Source organism: Hyaena hyaena, unplaced genomic scaffold (genome assembly GCF_003009895.1).
Source record: "Hyaena hyaena isolate Hyena2069 unplaced genomic scaffold, ASM300989v1 scaffold_853, whole genome shotgun sequence".
Classification (NCBI taxonomy): Eukaryota; Metazoa; Chordata; class Mammalia; order Carnivora; family Hyaenidae; genus Hyaena; species Hyaena hyaena.
In genome coordinates, this window is record NW_024081486.1 from 369793 (window position 1) to 388817 (window position 19025).

Sequence of the window (19025 nt, forward strand, 5' to 3'; positions counted from 1 at the left end):
CTGGTGGTGTTATTCATGTTTCTGGGATCAGTGTTACCTGCATTCCTGAGCAGTCGCTCAGTGACTCCCTCCCTCTCGGGGGGTTTGATGGTGCTCTCTCTTTAAAAGAGACCTTTGGGTCCATTCTGGAAAGAACAACTTATTTTCACCATTTAAACTTTTCCTTCCTCACATGTCTTTTGGCTGTTAGTATTTCTCACCAGAATCTTTTAGTTGAAGAAATGTACAGTTTGTAGAATACGTTTAGCTGCCTTCCAGCTTGTAGCAAGTGTTGATTGCCTTTTGTAACCTATCAGTAATGAAAATAACTTTGTCTTACTGGGTGTTTGTTTGTTTGTTGACAAACGCCATCAGTAATGTCTGTTAACACCGGGGAGTAAGTCTTATTAATGCAGGAAACACGGAAGGTGAATACTCGGATCTACCTTAAATTTTACTTAGTAATAAAATTAGTGTTCTTTTCTTCTTTTGGGAACACGATACTTTGTTTAGAAAAACTTGTCTCTGCAGCCTTCTCGCTTCCGTACAATCAGCAGGAACCTTTGGGAATCACCAGAATTTTGTAGCTGGGACAGAATTTGGAAATCCCCTTCTGTAGCAAAAGGGGCATTGGTTGCATCCTGCCAGGACTTTTAGGATCTTCCGTTCCCATCATATCTCTGCATCATAATTTTTTTTTCCCTTTAAAAATCCTGAGCTTCAATCTTGGAGGCATTTCCGTGTATAAGAATCAGTGAGCTTGGGGCGCCTGGGTGGCCCAGTCAGCTAAGCATTGGACTCTTGGTTTCCAGGTCGTGATCTCATGGTTTCGTTGGTTCGATTCCCGTGTCTGGCTCTATGCTGGCAGTGCGGAGCCCTGCCCCTCCTCAGTCTCTCTGCCCCTCCTCCACTTGCGCTGCCTCTGTCTCTCTCTCTCAAAAAAAAAAAAAAAAAAGTTAAAAAAAATCTGTGAGCTCATCCTAGGCTCACTGATGGGCGATGGGCATTAAGGAGGGCACTTGTTGGGATGAGCTCTGGGTGTCATATGTAGGTAATGAATCACTGGGTTCTACTGAAACCAAAACTACACTTGTATGTTAACTAACTTGAATTTAAATAAATATATTTTTAAAAAAAAGAAAGAAAAAAAAAGTCACTGAGCTCCATGTAACTCTTTGAAGGCATGCCCAAGGTTAAATTTAGAACTCCTGTGTGAAAGACTGTCTTGGATTAAAGTTTCAAGCCTAAAATTACACTAGCATTCTCCCTTATTTTAAAACTCAGAATCGTCTGTAGAATTTATTAGACCTCTCTTTGAGTCTTTTCAGACTCCCTGGACAGTGCCTTTTTAGCTAATGTCACCAGATCCTAGTGTGGTAGTATCCTGGTTAACTCTCCTTACTCGTTTGAATTTATGGATGGAAGAGTGATACTTTAATTTTTTTTTTCTAATGTTTATTGATTTTTGAGAGACAGAGCGCAAGCGGGGGAGGGGCAGAGAAAGATGGAGACACAGAATCCGAAGCAGGCTCCAGGCTCTGAGCCGTCAGCACAGAGCCCAACGCGGGGCTTGAACCCACGAGCTGTGAGATCATGATCTAAGCTAAAGTCAGAAGCTTAACCCACTGAGCTGCCCAGGTGCTTCGTTACTTTAAAAAAGAGAAAGGTCTGCGTTACATTGACAGTGAGCAGTGGAGTAAATGGCCAACACTTAAGATCAAGTGTCCCTATGCGTCCTATGTACCAAACACCGTTCAAGGCACCTGTGATCAGGGGGCTCATGCTATGTTCCCTGACCTCTTCATAGCTCATTACCTGGTACAGGAAAGAAGAGGGCATAAAGCAGTAGTTTCCTATAAAGGTAAGAATCCGAGTTCCCAAAGAAGCAGTTCAGCTACTAAGTCACAACAGTGATAAACCTACAGTAGGGACCGAGGAACAACAACAAAAATGTTCCCTTTTGATGTCTTAACACCCCCCCCCCCAGGACTCTGACAGTCCCTAATGTTTGTGTGTTTAATTAAAAACCCCTTAGGGAACAGAAGGCCAACAAGCCAGAAACTCAGCTGTTAGCCTGTTGTGAGAGTTGAGCTTATTGTTTTAGAAAATTGATCTTAGGGACTTGAGACAGCTAAGTGCTAGTCCCAGACCACACCACGTCCGACGTGACTGCATCAGTGGTTTGGAACTCTTTTATTTTTGGGTACAAGCTGCCTTGGGAGCCTGATAAGAAGAGTGTAGGTTCTCTTCCCCCAAATGATGCACATCCACACACAGGTCTGTACTTCATTTTTCATTGTTGTTTATTAAGGTTTTTTTTCCCAAGTTTATTTATTTTGAGAGAGAGAGAGAGCACACGCACGCGTGAGAGAGCATGTGTGTGTTAGCAAAGGAGGGGCGGAGGAAAGGGGAGAGAGGGAGAGAGAATCCCAAGCAGGCTCTGTGCTGTCAGCGTAGGGCCTGAAGTGGGGCTCACACCTAAGAGCCATGAGATCATGACCCTGAGCCAGAATCAAGAATCGGCTCCCTAACTGACTGAGCCACCCAGGCACCCCAGGTTTTTTGAATTCCAGTATTGTTAGTATACAGTGTTATATTCATTGTAGGTGGACAGTAGAGTGATTCATCACTTCCATACATCACCTGGCAGTCACCACGACAAGTGCACTCCTGAATCCCCATCACCTATTTCACCCACCCCCCACCCACCTCCTTTCCGGTACCCATCAGTCTGTTCTCCAGAGCTAAGAGTCTGTTTCTTGCTTTGTGTCTCCCTCTCTTTTTTTTTTGTTCCCCCTCTTTGCTCAGTTGTTTTGTTTCTTAAATTGCATATATGACTGAAATCCTAGGGGATGTGTCTTCCTCTGACATATTTCACTTAGCATTATGCAGTCTCGCTCCATCCGTGTTGATGCAGATGACAACGTTTCATCCTTTTTACAGCCGAATAATATTCCCTTGCACACACACCACCTCTTCCTTATCCCTTCATCCGTCGATGGACACTGGGGCTGCTTCCGTAGTTTGGCTCTTGTTGGCGACGCTGCTACAAACACAGGGCTGCACGTATCCCTTTGGATTAGTGTTTTTGTGTCTCGGGGGTAAATACCCAGTGGCGCGATAGCTGGGTCGTAGGGTAGTTCTCTTTTTAACTTTCTGAGGAGCCTCCACACTGTCTTCCCCCACGTTCTCGCCAGTTGGTGCTCTCACCAACAGTGTAGGAGGCTTCCTATTTCTCCACAGCCTCACCGACACCTGTTCCTTGTGTCATGCTGTGCGGCCATTCTCACAGGTGTGAGGCGGTGGCTCCGTGTAATTCTGTGCTTCATTTCGAACGCGCCTCCTCGAGGCACTTGTGTGAATCCTGGGGGAAGACCCTTCTAGGTTGGCCCCTGCTTGTAATGCAGCTCCTTTATTGAATACGTCTGCCTCCATTTATCTTCATTTTCTTGGAATTCCCTGAAGCTTGAGCTCATAAGCCTTTTAAAGAGAGGTTAGAGGAAATTCCCATATATTATGCCATACTCTGCAACTTTGGCTTCTCAGTCACCTTCCCTAATTTAATGGGCACTTTCTCACTTGCAGTGGAGACCGTTTAAGAATAAACTTAGAGGTGTTAAGCTAACAAACATCTCTCTTCTCTGGTGTCTGGACTTTGCTAAGACATCTAGAAAAGGCAAGCTCTTATGGAGATTTTTAAATGACCTAATCCTTGAGCTTAAGATATTAGTGAGAAAGTCTATGTAATTTAACAGTTGGCCCAAGTATCTTCTTCTTCTGTCCATGTACTTACCACTTGGCATTGAACCTGTAACCTGTTCCCAGTTACCAGAGCCCAGGGTGGTATGTTGCTGTTTAAAGTGAAAGCCTTCCGGGAGCCTGGATGGCTCGATGGATTAAGTGTCCGACTTCAGCTCAGGTTATAATCTCTCAGTTCATGAGTTTGAGCCCCGTGTCGGGCTCTGAGCTGACAGTGCGGACCTTGCCTCTCTCTGTCCCTTCCCCACTCACGCTCTGTCTCTCTCTCTCTCTCAAAATAAATAAATAAATAAATAAAACTTAAAAAATAAATAAATAAAGGGGCGCCTGGGTGGCTTAGTCGGTTAAGCATCTGACTTCGGCTCAGGCTGTGATCTCACGGTTTGTGGGTTCGAGCCCCACATCGGGCTTTGCACTGACAGTGTACAGCCTGCTTGGGATTCTCTCTCTCTCTCTCTGTCGCCCTCTGCCTCTCCCACACTTGCGTGTCCTCTCTAAGAGTGAATAAATAAACTTTTAAAAAATGACAAATAAATACGGGGCAAGCCCTCTGCGTGCCAGGGTTATATGTACACCTCAGTTGTCCTGGACATGGGAGGTACTGATAGGGACAGGGTTACACTGGCGATGACGGTCCAGTCTCCAGTTGTTAGCTGAGCCGGAGCAGTTAATTTGTTCAGTCATTCATCCAGCTAATTTATTTAGTGTCCCCCTTCTGTCTGTAGGTGTCGGGGGTGGGGGGAGTAATAAAAAGACAAAGGAACAGCCTGTCCTCAGAGAATTCCTTGCCTGCTGAGGGAGAAACTTTAATAATAAATGCACACATACATAGTTCTACAGCATAACGAGTTTTTATCAAGGCAGGGTAGGATGATGTGAGCACCTAACAGTGAACCTGATGTAGGTCAAGTCAGGGAGAGCTGACATTGGAGACCAGATGGCCCTGTTGTAAAGTTCGACTTGAAACTTGGCTTCTTCTGGGTACCTCTAAGTGTGTGCTTGTGTGTGTGTGTGGGGGGGGGGTGGGTGGGTGGTTGGGGCTTTAGCGGGTTTTCAAAGGGTTTTGATCATCTGGCCCCGGTGAGTCATTGTTAGGATTTTTCAGGTTTCCTTTCTAATCACACTCTTTGTCTTCTTCCTCCCGTACAGTATACGCTTTGGAACTTCCTCCCAAAGAATCTGTTTGAACAGTTTAGAAGAATTGCAAATTTCTATTTTCTCATCATTTTCCTTGTACAGGTAAGAGCTCCACAAACAACCTCCCCTCTTTTAGAAACTTACTCACTTCAAACAAACTCCCAATCCGCTTGTAATTTTCCAATGGCCTGTGACCAAAAAGATGTTTCAGGGCTTGTTTTAATAATAGGATTTTTTAGGGACTCCTGGGTGGCTCAGTCTGTTCAGTATCTGACTTGTTTTTTTAAATGTTTATTTATTTTTGAGAGACAGAGACACAGAGCATGAGCAGGGGGAAGGGGCAGAGAGAGAAGGAGACACAGACTGAAGCAGGCTCCAGGCTCTGAGCTGTCAGCACAGAGCCCGATGTGGGGCTCGAACCCACGAACCGTGAGATCATGACCTGAGCCAAGGACGGCCGCTTGACCGACTGAGCCCTCCAGGCGCCCCAGTATCCAACTCTTGATAGCAGTTCAGGTCGTGATCCTGCAGTCGTGGGATCGAGCCTTGCGTCAAACTCTGTGCTGAGTGCGGAGCCTGCTTGGGATCCTTTCTCTCTCCCTCTCTCTGGCCCTCCCCGGCTCGGGCTCTCTGTCTCTCTCAAAATAAATAAATAAATATATTTAAAAATAAGACTCTTTAAAGTACTAACATTACATTTCACGATTTATATGATTTTATATATTTCTAAAGTAGCATTTTTACGTAGAAAACCTGTTGAAATAAAAAAACAAAGAAGAAAACCTGTTGAGAATTTGTTACTTTCTTTAAAAGCTTTCATAGATGTCACATCTTTTTGTTCATCCTAGAAGGGCATATATTGTGTGCCGTTCATTTCAATGGCATATATCAAAGTCAAAAACAGTTCAAATGAATAGTTTTACTTTGGGGAGCACCAATTTCCGCCTAATTGAAAATTTATCACTTTTCTTTGTGATTATCACTTTTGCTCTTCCTCATTCATTTACTTTTAAGTATGAAAGCCTGGCAAACTTGATCTTCTTTCTCTGTGTTCCTGCTAGTGTTCTGTGTTTTAAATTTTAGACCTCTTAAATTGCACCTTCCATCTTTAAGTCTATGAGCTATTAAAAGTTTTCCCTTGCCAAGATTACCCCCAGGAAATTTTATCACAGTAAGGGGTTTGTTTGTTTGTTTTTCCTTCCGTTTTGAAACAAAGCAGAAACATCCCAGTGAAATCGCTCAAATGCCTCGTTACTGTAAAATGCTTCTGTTTATCCACTTTGAGGCTTTGAGTAAATGGTACTGTAATTTAATTTAGCCCCGCTACTTAAAACCAATTTGGGTTATGCTATGGGAGAGAGCTAATTTCAGCCTTAAATGACAGGGCATTTGAAAAGGGGCTAGTCTAGATCCACAGTAAGAGATCTTACGGAACAGCCTGAAATAAATGGCAGAAAAACATTACACTCAGAAGAATCCTTCCATGTGGTACGCGCCACCCGTTGTGTGCCTTGCAGTATTCCAGATACTGAGAGACTCTTGCAAATAGCATGAAAATCAAGATACGGCTTTTCTATCCTTAAGCAATAGCCTTGTAGCCAAGAAGACAGTCGTATGTTCATTTCATGCAGAACAAGGCAACCTGTTATGCGGATACGGTGGAAGTTAGTATGTCCTTTGAACCAAGAGGAGCTTAAGAAGGCTTCAAAGAATAGATGATAGCTGAACTAAGCCCTGAAAGATGAGAGTGAGTTGACCTGGTGCAGAATGCCCCCCTGCTCTCTCGGGCGGGGCACGCGAGCACGGAGCTGTGTGAGAGCCTGTGTCTCTGACTTCAGGGTGTGTGGCAGAGACAGGCCCTTGGTGGGGATTAGAGATGGGGGCAGATTGAACTCATGGTCCTCTGTCCCTCAGGCCTAGTCCTCTTTCAGTACCCTGTGTTTCACTGAATGACGACAGCATCCACCCAGCCGTGTTAACCAGAAACTCGGAAGATCTCTTTAATCACCCCGGACAAGAAATTCCTCGTTAACCCCTAGGGATCTCTAGAAGCTCGTTCCCCGTGTACTTCTGCCCCTCTCATCCAAGCCATCGTCTTTTGCCTGGATCGTGGCAGTAGCCAGCTAGGTGGATTCCTGCCTTCTCTCCTGTTCCCTTCTGTTCCACTTTGCCCAAATCAGGGAGAACGTTCGCTCCAAAATGTAGTTCTGTTCACAGGAGCTGCCCTTGCCTAAAAGCTTCCATTCTTTCCCACTGTGGGATAAAGAATGAGCTCTCGCCCAGAGGGCCCTCCTTGGCCTTGCCTCTGTCTCCCTCTGTAGCCCCGTCTCACACCACACTCTCTTGCCACTGGCCTCCATACACTCCCTCCTACTGCGGAGACTTCGCATATGCTGTTCGTTGGGCCTAAAAGCCTGTCCTTCATCTAGTTCGTTTCCACTTACTCTTTAGATCCCGGTGCCTCACTTGTTTTCACTGTCTAGTTTTCCTGTCAGCTGCCACCTTCGTGAGGGCAGGGGCTGTTCTCATCTCTTATTTAAAGTGACAGCTTTAGAGCGGAGCCCATTAGAGCCCAGGGGCTGAAAGAAGGGTGCTTCACGAATCGATGGTAAATGATTGGTCGTGTTTCGTTGAAGGAGCTATTCCAAGCTGGAATGAAAACGAAGCCTGAATTTAGAACTGTTCCTTTCAAGTAACTGCTCTGTGGATTGCATTGTTTTGATGAGCGTTAACATTCACCCTGCTACCGGGATGTGTCTTGTCTGTAGTTTTTGTCTGAAGTGGTTCCAGCATGTGTGTCCCCCATGTAAGTGAATGGCTTATTTTCATTTCATGTGCAATTAAATCTCTTTCCCTAGGTCACAGTAGACACACCAACGAGCCCCGTTACCAGTGGACTTCCGCTGTTCTTTGTAATAACTGTTACAGCCATCAAGCAGGTAAACTTCTTATTTGCAGTTATGCATGCATTTCACTCCTGTCTGGTAGGCATTTTGTTGTCAGAGTTCCTTTTTCATATCTATATGGAGCGGGCAGCATCCTTGATGGATTTAGTTTATATTTGGTTCCTATTGAAAACAGTAAAATAGGGGCGCCTGGGTGGCTCAGTCGGTTAAGCGTCCGACTTCGGCTCAGGTCATGATCTCACGGTTTGTGGGTTTGAGCCCTGTGTCGGGCTGTGTGCTGACAGCTCAGGGTCTGGAGCCTGTTTCAGATTCTGTATCTCCCTCTCTCTCTGACCCTCCCCTGCTCACGCTGTCTCTCGCTCTCTCTCAGAAATAAATAAAAAACATTTTAAAAAATTAAAAAAAAAAAAAGAAAACAGTAAAATGACTGGAAGGTACATCTTTCACTTCTTTTGCCCCTCTGCTCCTCAGTGTTTGTGTGTGGGATCGTAACCCGAAAATAAAGTCGGGAGAAGGTACAGCTCAGACAGGAAGTGAGAGGCGAATTTTTAACGCAGATCAGTTTTTTCAGTGTAGTAGATGTTTCTGAAAAATTCCCATTCTAGTGAAGTTTTTTGTTGTCGTTGCCTAAAGTAGAGAACTCAGTAGCACAAATGCTTTATAGGTGTTGTGTTTCCCGATGTCACCGAAGTGGGTGGGAGGGGAGACTTTTATTCTTGTTTCTCATCAAAGCCGGCGATCGCCATGATGCTGAGGTCTTGGAAGTATTTTGAGCATTTTGTATGATCGTCCCTTTGAAAACTTCCACGTGAAATTGAAAGTGGAAATGGGAAACTGGAGGTAGAGTGGGCTAGCAGTGTTTATCAGGCACTGAGGCCATCCACAGGACCTGGCTAATTGCAAACATACTTTTAGACAGTGCTTGTCAAAGAGCTTTAAAAATTACCCTAAAGAACTTCAACAATGAAGGCCTGCTTAATGGTATTTGGAACAAGGTTACCATTCCTCTGGGGGGGGGTGGAGGGCGGTTATCTGGTGTTCTATCTTCCCTACCAGGAACTGCAAGAATATTTTATCAAGTGTTTGGTTGCTAAATAAAGACATTTGGAATGTTCTTTCCCTTAGGCTGTTAGGATTATTTTCTTTAACATCACAGAATTGCCAGTTCCAAGAATAGCCTGTATGGTTTACAAAAGCTCTTACTGATTCATTTTACTCCCTATACTAGTTCATGTTTGGGCTTTTCTTTCCTCACTGACATCACAGAAAGTACCTTCGGAAGTGATAGCCTAGCATTGTCACAAAGAGGGACAGAACAGGAATGAATATAGCACTGGGAAAAAAGGGGAAGGCGATCAAGAGAATTTTTTTTTTTCAAACAGCTATATTTGAAAAGGTACAGACATTATTCTAAAGAAAAAAAGGAGAAGAGGTCACGCTCAAACAAATGAACATCCTCTTCCCTTGGCTCTTTTGGCTTAAATTTACTTCATACAAAAACCCCAAAGAAAAATGAACCATTAGACCTTTCTCTGATTACTTTTAACTCTAAAATATGAACACCAATTTATAGATTCCTTTACCACCCAGTCAGTGGAGAAGTTTAACTGTTGAAGTCCAAAACTTATCATAGAGTCTCCACCAAAATAATCCTATCTAACCCTATCCTTTGGGGAGAATCCTATTTCCTCAGAGATGACCACTGCCAACAGTGCACTATAGAAGAATATGTTCAACTGATTATGTCTATAAGAAAATAAAACACAGGGGGGAAAAAAAGTTGTCAAATTCAAAAGTAAAGACATTGGGGCACCTGGGTGGCTCAGTCGGTTAAGCGTCAGGTTTTGGCTCAGGTCATGATCTCACAAACAGTTGTGAGATCAAGCCCCGTGTCAGGCTCCAAGCTGAGTATGGAGCTTGCTTGGGATTCTCTGTCTCCCTCCCTCTCTGTCCCCCCACCAAACCCCCAAGTAAATAAATAAACTTTTTTTTAAAAGGTAGAGAAATTAACACTAACTTGAATAAGAGTAGAATTGGAAGAATAAGTCACAGTCCTTCACATATTATGGTTCTGATGCCTGTGTTTCCATTGATACTTCTCTGTAGAACGGAGAGACCTTTTTAACACCGTAAAGCTATTTACCTTAGGGGTATTTTGAAAGCCTATCTTAGTTTTGCTGGAAAAACATACAGTATTGTCTCTTTAGCACTCTGCGTTGAGAGTAATTTTATAAGTACAAATATCTGCTGGTGACTCACGGAGGGGGTTACAGACATTTATTAAGGGCTTTACTGCAGTACGTGAGCTTGACCCTGGTTATTCTTATCCTCCTAGGGATACGAGGATTGGCTGAGACACAGAGCTGACAATGAAGTCAACAAGAGCACCGTTTACATTATTGAGAATGCAAAGCGAGTGAGAAAAGAGAGTGAGAAGATCAAGGTACTTTTGTAGCTCGTTCTTTGTTTTTCTTTTTATCGTGGTAAAAACACAGCATTTAAAAATGTACAGCTGAGCAACATTTAGTATGTTCACGTTGTTGGGCAACTGTTGACACCGTCTAGTCCCACAACATTTTCATCGCCCTCAGAGGTTGTAACCCCCCCACCACCACCACCATAGGCACAGGAAGTAGTCATGCCACACTTCCTCCCTCTTCCGGGCCCGGGCACCCACCAGTCTTCTTTCTGCCTCTATGGATGTGTCTACTCTAGACATTCCCTATAAATGGAATCACACCCTATGTGGCCTTTTGTGTCTTACTCCTCTCACTTCCTGTAATGTTCTCGAGCTCTGTTCTTTTCGCAGCCTATATTAGTAATTCTTATTTTTAGGGCTAAAGTTCCATCTTTACCCATTCTCCAGTTGATGGACATGTGGGGTTCTTTCCCCCTGTTCGCTAGTGTGAACGTTGCGGGTATGAACATCCGTGGACAAGTTTTTGTTTGAACACCCTTTCTCTATTCCCTGGGGTATATACCTAGGAGGAGAATGGCCACATGACACGGAAGTTCTGCATTCAGCAATTTCGTGAACCCTCCAGCTGTTTTCCGCAGCAATGTATGAGCGTTCCAAGATCTTATTTTTATCACCTAATAAGATCCCTGTCAGTAAGATTTTAGACTTTACCCCACATCGAATAGTAGTTTTTGTTCTCAGCAGATTTTATCGTAGTTGACAATAAATATTACTTCTGAGCGTTTGAGGTTTGCAGCAAAACTGAGCGGAAAGCGCAGAGTTCACATCTATCCCCTTGCCCCACACACGGATATTTCACACCGTAGCCATCTTTTGTGCTCGGCCTCCTCGTCCATTTATCCCCCCAACCCCAGGTCCTCACTCACCTTTTTACTGTCTCCATAGTTTGGCCTTTTCCATAATATTACACTCTTAGAATCGTATACAGTAGTAGCCTTTACAGATTGGCTTCTTTTACTTAACAGTACGTACTTACGTTTGTGCCGTGTCTTTTCGTGTGTCAATAGCTCATTTCTTGTTAGCACTGAATAATATCCCGTTGTCTAGAGGTACCAGTGTATTCATCCATTCACCTTCTGAATGACATCTTAGTTGCTTCCAAGTTGTGGCAGTTATGAATAAGGCTGCTGAGAACATGTATGTGTAGGTTTTTGCGTGGTCCTAAGATTTTAATGTATTAGGGTAAATATCAAGGAGCATGCTTCCTGGATTGTGTGGCAGAAGCGTGGTTTGTAAGGAACTGCCAGGCTGTCTCCAAAGAGGCTGTGCATTTTGCGCTCCCATCGGCAGTGACCAAGAGTTACTGGTTTTCCACATCCTGGCCAACACTTGTTGTCCGTGTTTCGGATTTTGGCAGTTCTGATAGGTGTGTAGTGGCATCTCGTTTTTGTCTGCCTTTGCATTTCCCTAATGATGTACAGTGTTCAACATGTCTTCACGTGTCCTTGCCCTCTGAATATCTTATTTCCTGAGGTTGCCTATTTAGAGCTTTTGCCCATTGTGTTACATAGTGGTCCTTTTCTTATTGTTGAGTTTTAAGGTTTCTTAAAAAATATTTTGGGGGTGTCTAGGTGGCTCAGTTGGTTAAGCGCCGACTCTTGGTTTCGGCTCAGGTCATGGTTCGTGAGTTCGAGCCCCATGTTGGGCTCCACACTGACAGTGTAGAGCCTGGCTTGGGATTCTCCCTCTCTCCCTCTCTCTCTGCACCTCCCCTGCCCACACACTCTCTAAACAAACAAACAAACTTCAAAAAAGAAAAAGAATCCTCTATTAAAAAATAAATAAAATAAAATACCCTGGATAATAGTCATATATCAGATGTCTTTTACAAATAGTTTGTCCCAATCTCGAAGTATTATTTATTTTTTTATTTCATTCTGTTATTGTGACTTAAAAAGCACATAACATTAAATGGACCATCTTAACCATGTTTTTAAAGTATAATCTCCATTTTATTTTTTCCCAGAGAACACTTTGTCCTCAGTCCTTAAGGACTTAGCTACTCACATGGGCTTTGGTGGAGGTGGCGGGGCAGCACCCCCGGGTCTGGATCGGGGTGGGGGCGTTCTGTCCTCTGGACCTCCACGAGAGCGAGCCCGGACTAGCTTGCCGTCAGCGGCACAGCTCACACGGTAACATAGTTGGACATTCAGCGTGGGAAGTACACAGGCCTCGAAGACCCCTGCTTCAGAAATGTCCCTGATGGTGGCGGCCTCTACTGAGTTCCACATAACGAACTTCTTAATGGCCTTGTCCTCAGGCACGCGGTGGGTACAGCGGCTGCAGCCCTTTGCGGCAGGACCCTAATTCCTTCCCTTCTTGGTCCTCTGGGAAGCGGGGACCCTAGAGGGCCATCTTAACTAGTTTCGTTTTTAAGATTTTATTTTTTCAAATAATCTCTACGTCCAGCGTGGGGTTTGAACTCACAGCCCCAAGATCAAGAATTGCATGCTCCACTGACTGAGTCAGCCAGGCACCCACAGCATCTTCCCCATTTTTCAGTGTACACTTCAATAGTATTACGTATATTCATGTCGTCGTACAACAAATCTCTAGAATCTTCTCACCTTGTAACCCGAAAACTTTGTAACCGCTAACCACTAATGAGCCCCTGCCTCCAGCCCTTGCTGAATACCTTTCTACTTTCTGTTTCTATGACTTTGATTGCTTTAGAGAAATGCTTCCTCTCTTTGGGTTCATACAGTATTTGTCCTTTGGGGACTGGGTATTTCACCAGCGTAATGTCTTCAGGGTTCATCCATGTTGGAACCCAGGACAGAAATGCCACGCCCCCCCTTTTTTAAATAACTGATAATCAGTTTATTAAAAAGGTTGATTTAAGCATCTGCGATGCTGACTTCCACTTCACCTCCTAGCTCAATACTGAGACTACATAGTATTCCATTTTGTGTATATACTACATTTTCTTTTTCTTTCTTTTTTTTTTTTTAACATTTGTTTTTGAGAGAGAGAGAGAGTGACAGAGAATGGGGAAGGGCAGATAGAGAGAGAGAATCCCTAGTAGGGAGCCCATGGTGTGGCTCAATCCCACGAACGGCGAGATCATGACCTGAGCTGAAATCAGGAGCCAGACCCTTAACCAGCTGAGCCTCCCTGCCGCCCCCTACATTTTCTCCCACCTCTTAGCTACGTGAGAAATGCTATGACGAACACCAGTGTACAGATAACTCGTTGAGATCCTGCTTTGAATTGTGTTAGATGTATACCCAGAAGAAAATTTCTTAATCATATGGTAATTCTAGTTTGAATTTGTTGAGGAGCCTGCCTACTGTTTTCCATAACAGATGTATTATGGTACCTTTGCACTTAGGTGTACAAAGGTTTCAGCGTCTCTGCATCCTTTCCAGCATTTGGTAATTTCTTTTCTTTTGATATTGGCCATCCTTTTTTTTTTTTTTAATGTTTTATTTATTTCTGAGAGACAGAGAGAGAGACAGCGTGAGCAGGGGAGGGTCAGAGAGAGAGGGAGATACGGAATCTGAAACAGGCTCTAGGCTCCGAGCTGGCTGTCAGCACAGAGTCTGACACGGGGCTTGAACCCACAAACTGTGAGATCATGACCTGAGCTGGAGTCGGTGCTTAACTGACTGAGCCACCCAGGCACCCCTGATAGTGGCCATCCTAATGTGTGTAAAATATCTCAGTGTGGTTTTGATTTGTACTTCCCAAATGATTCTAGAGATGTGGAACATCTTCTCATGTGCTTTTTGGCCATTTGTATATCTTTTTTGGAGAAAGGTCTATTCAGCTCCTTTGCCCATATTTATTTCTGAGACAGACAGAGAGAGAGAGCAGGGGAGGGTCAGAGAGAGAGGGAGACACAGAATCTGAAGCAGGCTCCAGGCTCTGAGCTAGCTGTCAGAACAGAGCCTGAAGCAGGGCTCAAAACCACGAACCTCGAGATCATGACCTGAGCCAAAGTCAGATGCTTAACCGACTGAGCCCCCAGGCGCCCCTCCTTTGCCCATTTTTTAAAAATTTTTTAATGTTTTACTTATTTCTGAGAGAGAGAGAGAGAGAGCTAGCAGGGGAGGATCAGAGAGAGAGGGAGACACAGAATCCGAAGACAAGCTCCAGGCTCTGAGCCAGCTGTCAGTACAGAGCCTGACGCAGGGCTCAAAACCACGAACCTCGAGATCATGACCTGAGCCAAAGTCAGATGCTTAACCGACTGAGCCCCCAGGCGCCCCTCCTTTGCCCATTTTTTAAGCGGGGTATTCGTTTATCTGTGTTGAGTTGTAGCGGTCCCTTCTGTATTCTGGATATTATCTCTTTATCAGGTATATGATTGGCAAATGTTTTCGCCCATTCCATAGGTTACCTTTTCATTGTGTGATTGATTCCTTTGGTGCAGTTTTTAAGTTTGATATATTCCCATTTCTGATGGTGTATGTCCAAGAAATCATTGCCAAACCCAGTGTCCTGATGCTTTATCCTGATGTTCTTCTAGGAGTCAAATAGTTTAAGTCTTATGTTTAGGTCTTTAATTCATTTTGAATAATTTTTGTATCTGGTGTAAGGCAAGTGTCGAACCTCATTGTTTTGCATTCCCAACAGCGTTTGTTGGAGGCACTGTCCCTCCCACGCATAGTCTTGGCACTGTTGTTGAGAATCATTTTGCCATATGTGCAAAGGTTTATTTGTGGGCACCCTCTCCATTGATCCATATATTTGTCTTTAGGCAAGTACCGTACTGTCTTAATTATTGTTGCTCCATAGTATGTTTTGAAATCTGGGCTTGTGAGGACTCCCCAAGTTTGTTTTTTCTTTTCAACACTGTTTTCCCTATCTGGGGTCCCTTGAGATTCCATATGATTCTAGGATTTTTTTCTATGTGTGCAAAAAAATGACTTAGCATACTGATAGGAATTCCACTGAGTCTGTAGGTTGCTTGAATAATATAGGCATTTTAACCATCTTAAGCCTTCTGATTCATGAACATGAAATGTCTTCCCACCTAGTTTCATCATCTTTGATTTCTTTTAGCAATGCTTTGTAGCTTTCATTGTGCCAGTCTTTAGCTTCTTTGGTTAAATTTATTCCTAACTATTTTACCTCATTTTTTCTTTACAAATTTTTATTTAAATTCTAGTTAGCTAACATACAGTGAGTATTTTATCTTTTTTGATGCTATTGAAAATGAGATTGCTTTCTTAATTTCCTTTCTGGATTAGTCACTGTTAGTGTACAGAAGTGCGACTGATTTTGCGTATTGATTTTACATCCTGAAACGCCGCTGAATTCATTTATTAATTCTAACGGGTTTTTGTGTGCGGAATCTAGGGGTTTTTATGTATAATATTAGGTCATCTGCAAACCAGAATAATTTCACTGCTTTTCCAATTTGTGTGCCTTTTCTTTCTTTGTTTCTTTCTCTCTCTCTCATTTTTTTTTTTTTTTGATCTAATTGCTCTGGCTGGAACTTCCAGTACAGTGTTGAATGGTCATACTGGGGGTGGACATCCTTGCTTTGTTCCTGATATTACAGGAAAAGCTTTCACTCTTTCCTCACGGACTATGATGTTAGCTGTGGGCTTTTCACGTATGGCTTTTATTATGTTGGGATCATTTCTTTTCTCTTCCTGTTTATTGTTTTTATCATGAAAGAGTGTCAAATTGTGCCAAATACTTTTTGGCCTTGATTGAGATGAACATAGAGCTTTCATCTGTTGTTGTTGCTCTTATATGTTATGTTACATTGATTGACTTTTTTATGCATCCTTTCATTCCCAAGGATAAACCCGATTTGGTCATGGCGGTTTATCGTGAAAATAAATGTATGATCATTTTCATGTGCTGTTGGATTTGGTTTGGTAGTATTTTGTTTAGGATTTTTTTCATCAACATTCATTGAGGATATTGGTCTGTAGCTTTTTTTTTTTCCCCTTCTACTGTCTTTTCCTAATAAAATGGTATCACTCATTCTGCCCTTACACAATAAGTTTGGGAGTGTTCCCTCTTCGATTCTTCAGAAGAGTTTGAGAAGAATTGGTGTTACTACTTCTTTCAGTGTTCGGCATAATTCTCCTATGAGGTCATCTGGCTCTGGAATTTTCTTTTTGGGGAGGTTTTCTATTCCTTCTTTAATATCTTCACTAGTTTTGGATCTGTACAGATTTAATAAAAAATTTTTTTAATGTTTATTCTTGAGAGAAACAGAACGTGAGTTGGGGAGGGGCAGAGCGAGAGAGGGACACAGAATCTGAAGCAGGCTCTAGCTTGAGCTGTCAGCACAGAGCCCAGTGCGGGGCTTGAACTCACTGAGCCTCCCAGGCACCCCTGTTCAGATTTTTTTTTTTTAAGGTTTTATTTTTTTTTTCTTAAGTTTATTTATTTATCTTGAGAGAGAGAGAACACACAAGTCAGGGAGGAGCAGAGAGGGAGAATCCCAAGCAGGCCCTGTACTGTCCGTGCAGAGCCTGACACAGGGCTCGAACTCACAAACTGTGAGATCGTGACCTGAGCAAAGTGGGACACTTAGCCACCACCCAGGCGCCCCAGGATCTCTTCAGATTTTTTTTTATCATCTGTTCATGATTCAGTTTTGGCAGGTTGTGTGTTTCCAGGCATTTACCATGTATTCTAGCCTATCCTGTTGCTTGGCATAGAGTTGTTTGTAGTAGTCTCTCATAATTCTTTTTATTTCTGTGGCATCAGATGTAATGTCTTCTCTTTTTTTTTGCTATTTGAATCTTTTTCCCCCCTTAATCTGTCTCAGAGCTTGTCAGTTGTATTGATCTTCCAAGGTATTATTTTTAAAAGAATATTTCTGTATGAGTACAGATTAAAATATGAAAGGTAATAGAAATCACGTTCTCCAGAACACGAAGACAGGCAGAACAGAAAGAGAAAAGAGGGTAGGTAAACATGCCATTCCAGAATGGTTCAGGGCTGTGATATGAATTTCTCAAAAGTGATACTCTCCTTCCTGTACTTTTACAAGGTATTATCACTCTTGAATTATTTATTAAATACCTGGAATTGTTGGACAGCACTTCTCTCTATCCACAATGACAGGTAAATTATCTTGCACCTTCTAGTAATAATGGGCAAAGGGTGCAGAGTGGGAGAGTGACCTGACATTGACATAGAATGTCTTCCTGTTACCCTTTTTTCTTTCCTCCATTGTCTGCATCCCGTAGGGGATGACCCTGAACTAGAGTGGTTACGATTGGAAGTTCCCAAACCAGTCTTAGAAACTCAGCATTGTTGTTCATCGCAGTAACCAAACGGAGACTAAATGATTCATAGCATTAAATCCATTGTTCCCAGGGCACTAAATAAAACTGCGAAGCAAGTAAACATTTCCCACATCTCTCCCTTTCTCTCGTTTCCTCTTTCTGGTTTTGTGGTCACCCCCCACCCCCTTTAGAAAGGCTGCCCCCATCTTCCTCCTTTTGTTCATCAGGCTTCTCTGTCTTGAGGCTGATCTCAGCCAGGTATAATCTTAATTAAATCAGTTTATGCTATTGTGTGAAATGCCGGTTGATTCGGCCCTTTCTGGAATATTTGTGTGTGGCAAGAAATGCTTTTAAACCAAAAGTATCTAAATGTTTGATTGCTTGCGTGGGGAGTGGGTTGACGCTTGTAGAGTAAGAGAGTAACTTGGTGTGCATCCTCAGTGCAGTGGGAATTTTTTGAAGGGTTTTAAAGCCAGGAGTGACTTGCAAAAGAGCCTCAGCACCTATATTAGGATGATAGTAGTAGAGAAAACAATAATAAAAATAGTAGTTGACATTTATACATAACATAAATATGCCAGGTATTCCCTTTCACATTATATTAACTGATTTAATCCTTACTTTAGGGGCGCCTGGGTGGCTTAAAATTGGTTGAGTGTCCCACGCTTGATTTCAGCTCAGGCCAACGATTTCACGGTTCATGGGATCGAGCCCCGCATTGGGCTATGTGCTGGCAGCATGGAGCCTGCTTGCGATTCTCTCTCCCTCCTCGGCTCACATGCTCTTGCTCGCTCTCTAAATAAATAAATAAACATTTTTTAAAAATCCTTACTTTATAACAGTCATATGAAGTAAGTACTTGTACTGTTCCCTCTTTACAAATGATAAAACTGAGGCACAGGGAGATTAAGAAGCTTGTCCATGACTAGTAAGTGGAAAACCTGAGATTTGAAACACGTTTGGGTGTAGGGTCCACGCTCATAACCACAACTTTGCACCACCTGCCTTGTGATTAAGATAAATGGATCTATTTGGGATGTATTTTGGAGGTAGAATCATCAGGACTTAGCGATGTATTGGATGCAGGGAGGGAGAAAAAGAGGAAAACAAAAAAAAAACAAAAAAAACAAAGATAGCCTTCATGGTTTTGGCCTGACCAGTTGGGTGAATCCCGTTGGGCTATTTAAACCAGATGCCGGTGCCATTAAATAAGATAGAGATTCAGGGAGAGAAGAATGGGTTTAGTGACATGTGAGAGTAAAGGGGAAACCAAGAATTCCATTTTAGCCATGTCACATTGGAGATCTGTATTAGGCATCCAGATGGAACTGTCTAGGCTGGAACATGTTTGTTCCATGTTTGAGCTGGCAGTTGAAATTGAGTTTCATCAACATGTAGATGGTACATGAAGCCATGGGATGAGATCAAATCCTAGACTATAGAGAAGAGAGTCTACATAGAGGACTTGAGGAAGTCCAAGGTGAAAGGAAAGCACAGTTCTCTGTAGGCAAAAGTATGGGTATTGGCATTGGAAATACGGAAGAGTTTCTTCAAGTTTCCTGG

General features: G+C 43.1%; 1 protein-coding gene across 5 annotated transcripts in view; it reads left to right on the forward strand.

Moving 5' to 3' along the window:
• The window catches only part of ATP11C (ATPase phospholipid transporting 11C), a 177535-nt gene that overhangs the window by 86325 nt on the left and 72185 nt on the right, over window positions 1-19025 (forward strand). For all 5 annotated transcript variants that reach the window (XM_039219991.1, XM_039219993.1, XM_039219990.1 and 2 more), the window contains 3 exons: window positions 4888-4977; window positions 7734-7814; window positions 10117-10224. In XM_039219991.1, coding sequence (XP_039075922.1) covers window positions 4888-4977; window positions 7734-7814; window positions 10117-10224 — 279 coding nt within the window. The remainder of the gene's footprint in view (window positions 1-4887; window positions 4978-7733; window positions 7815-10116; window positions 10225-19025) is intronic.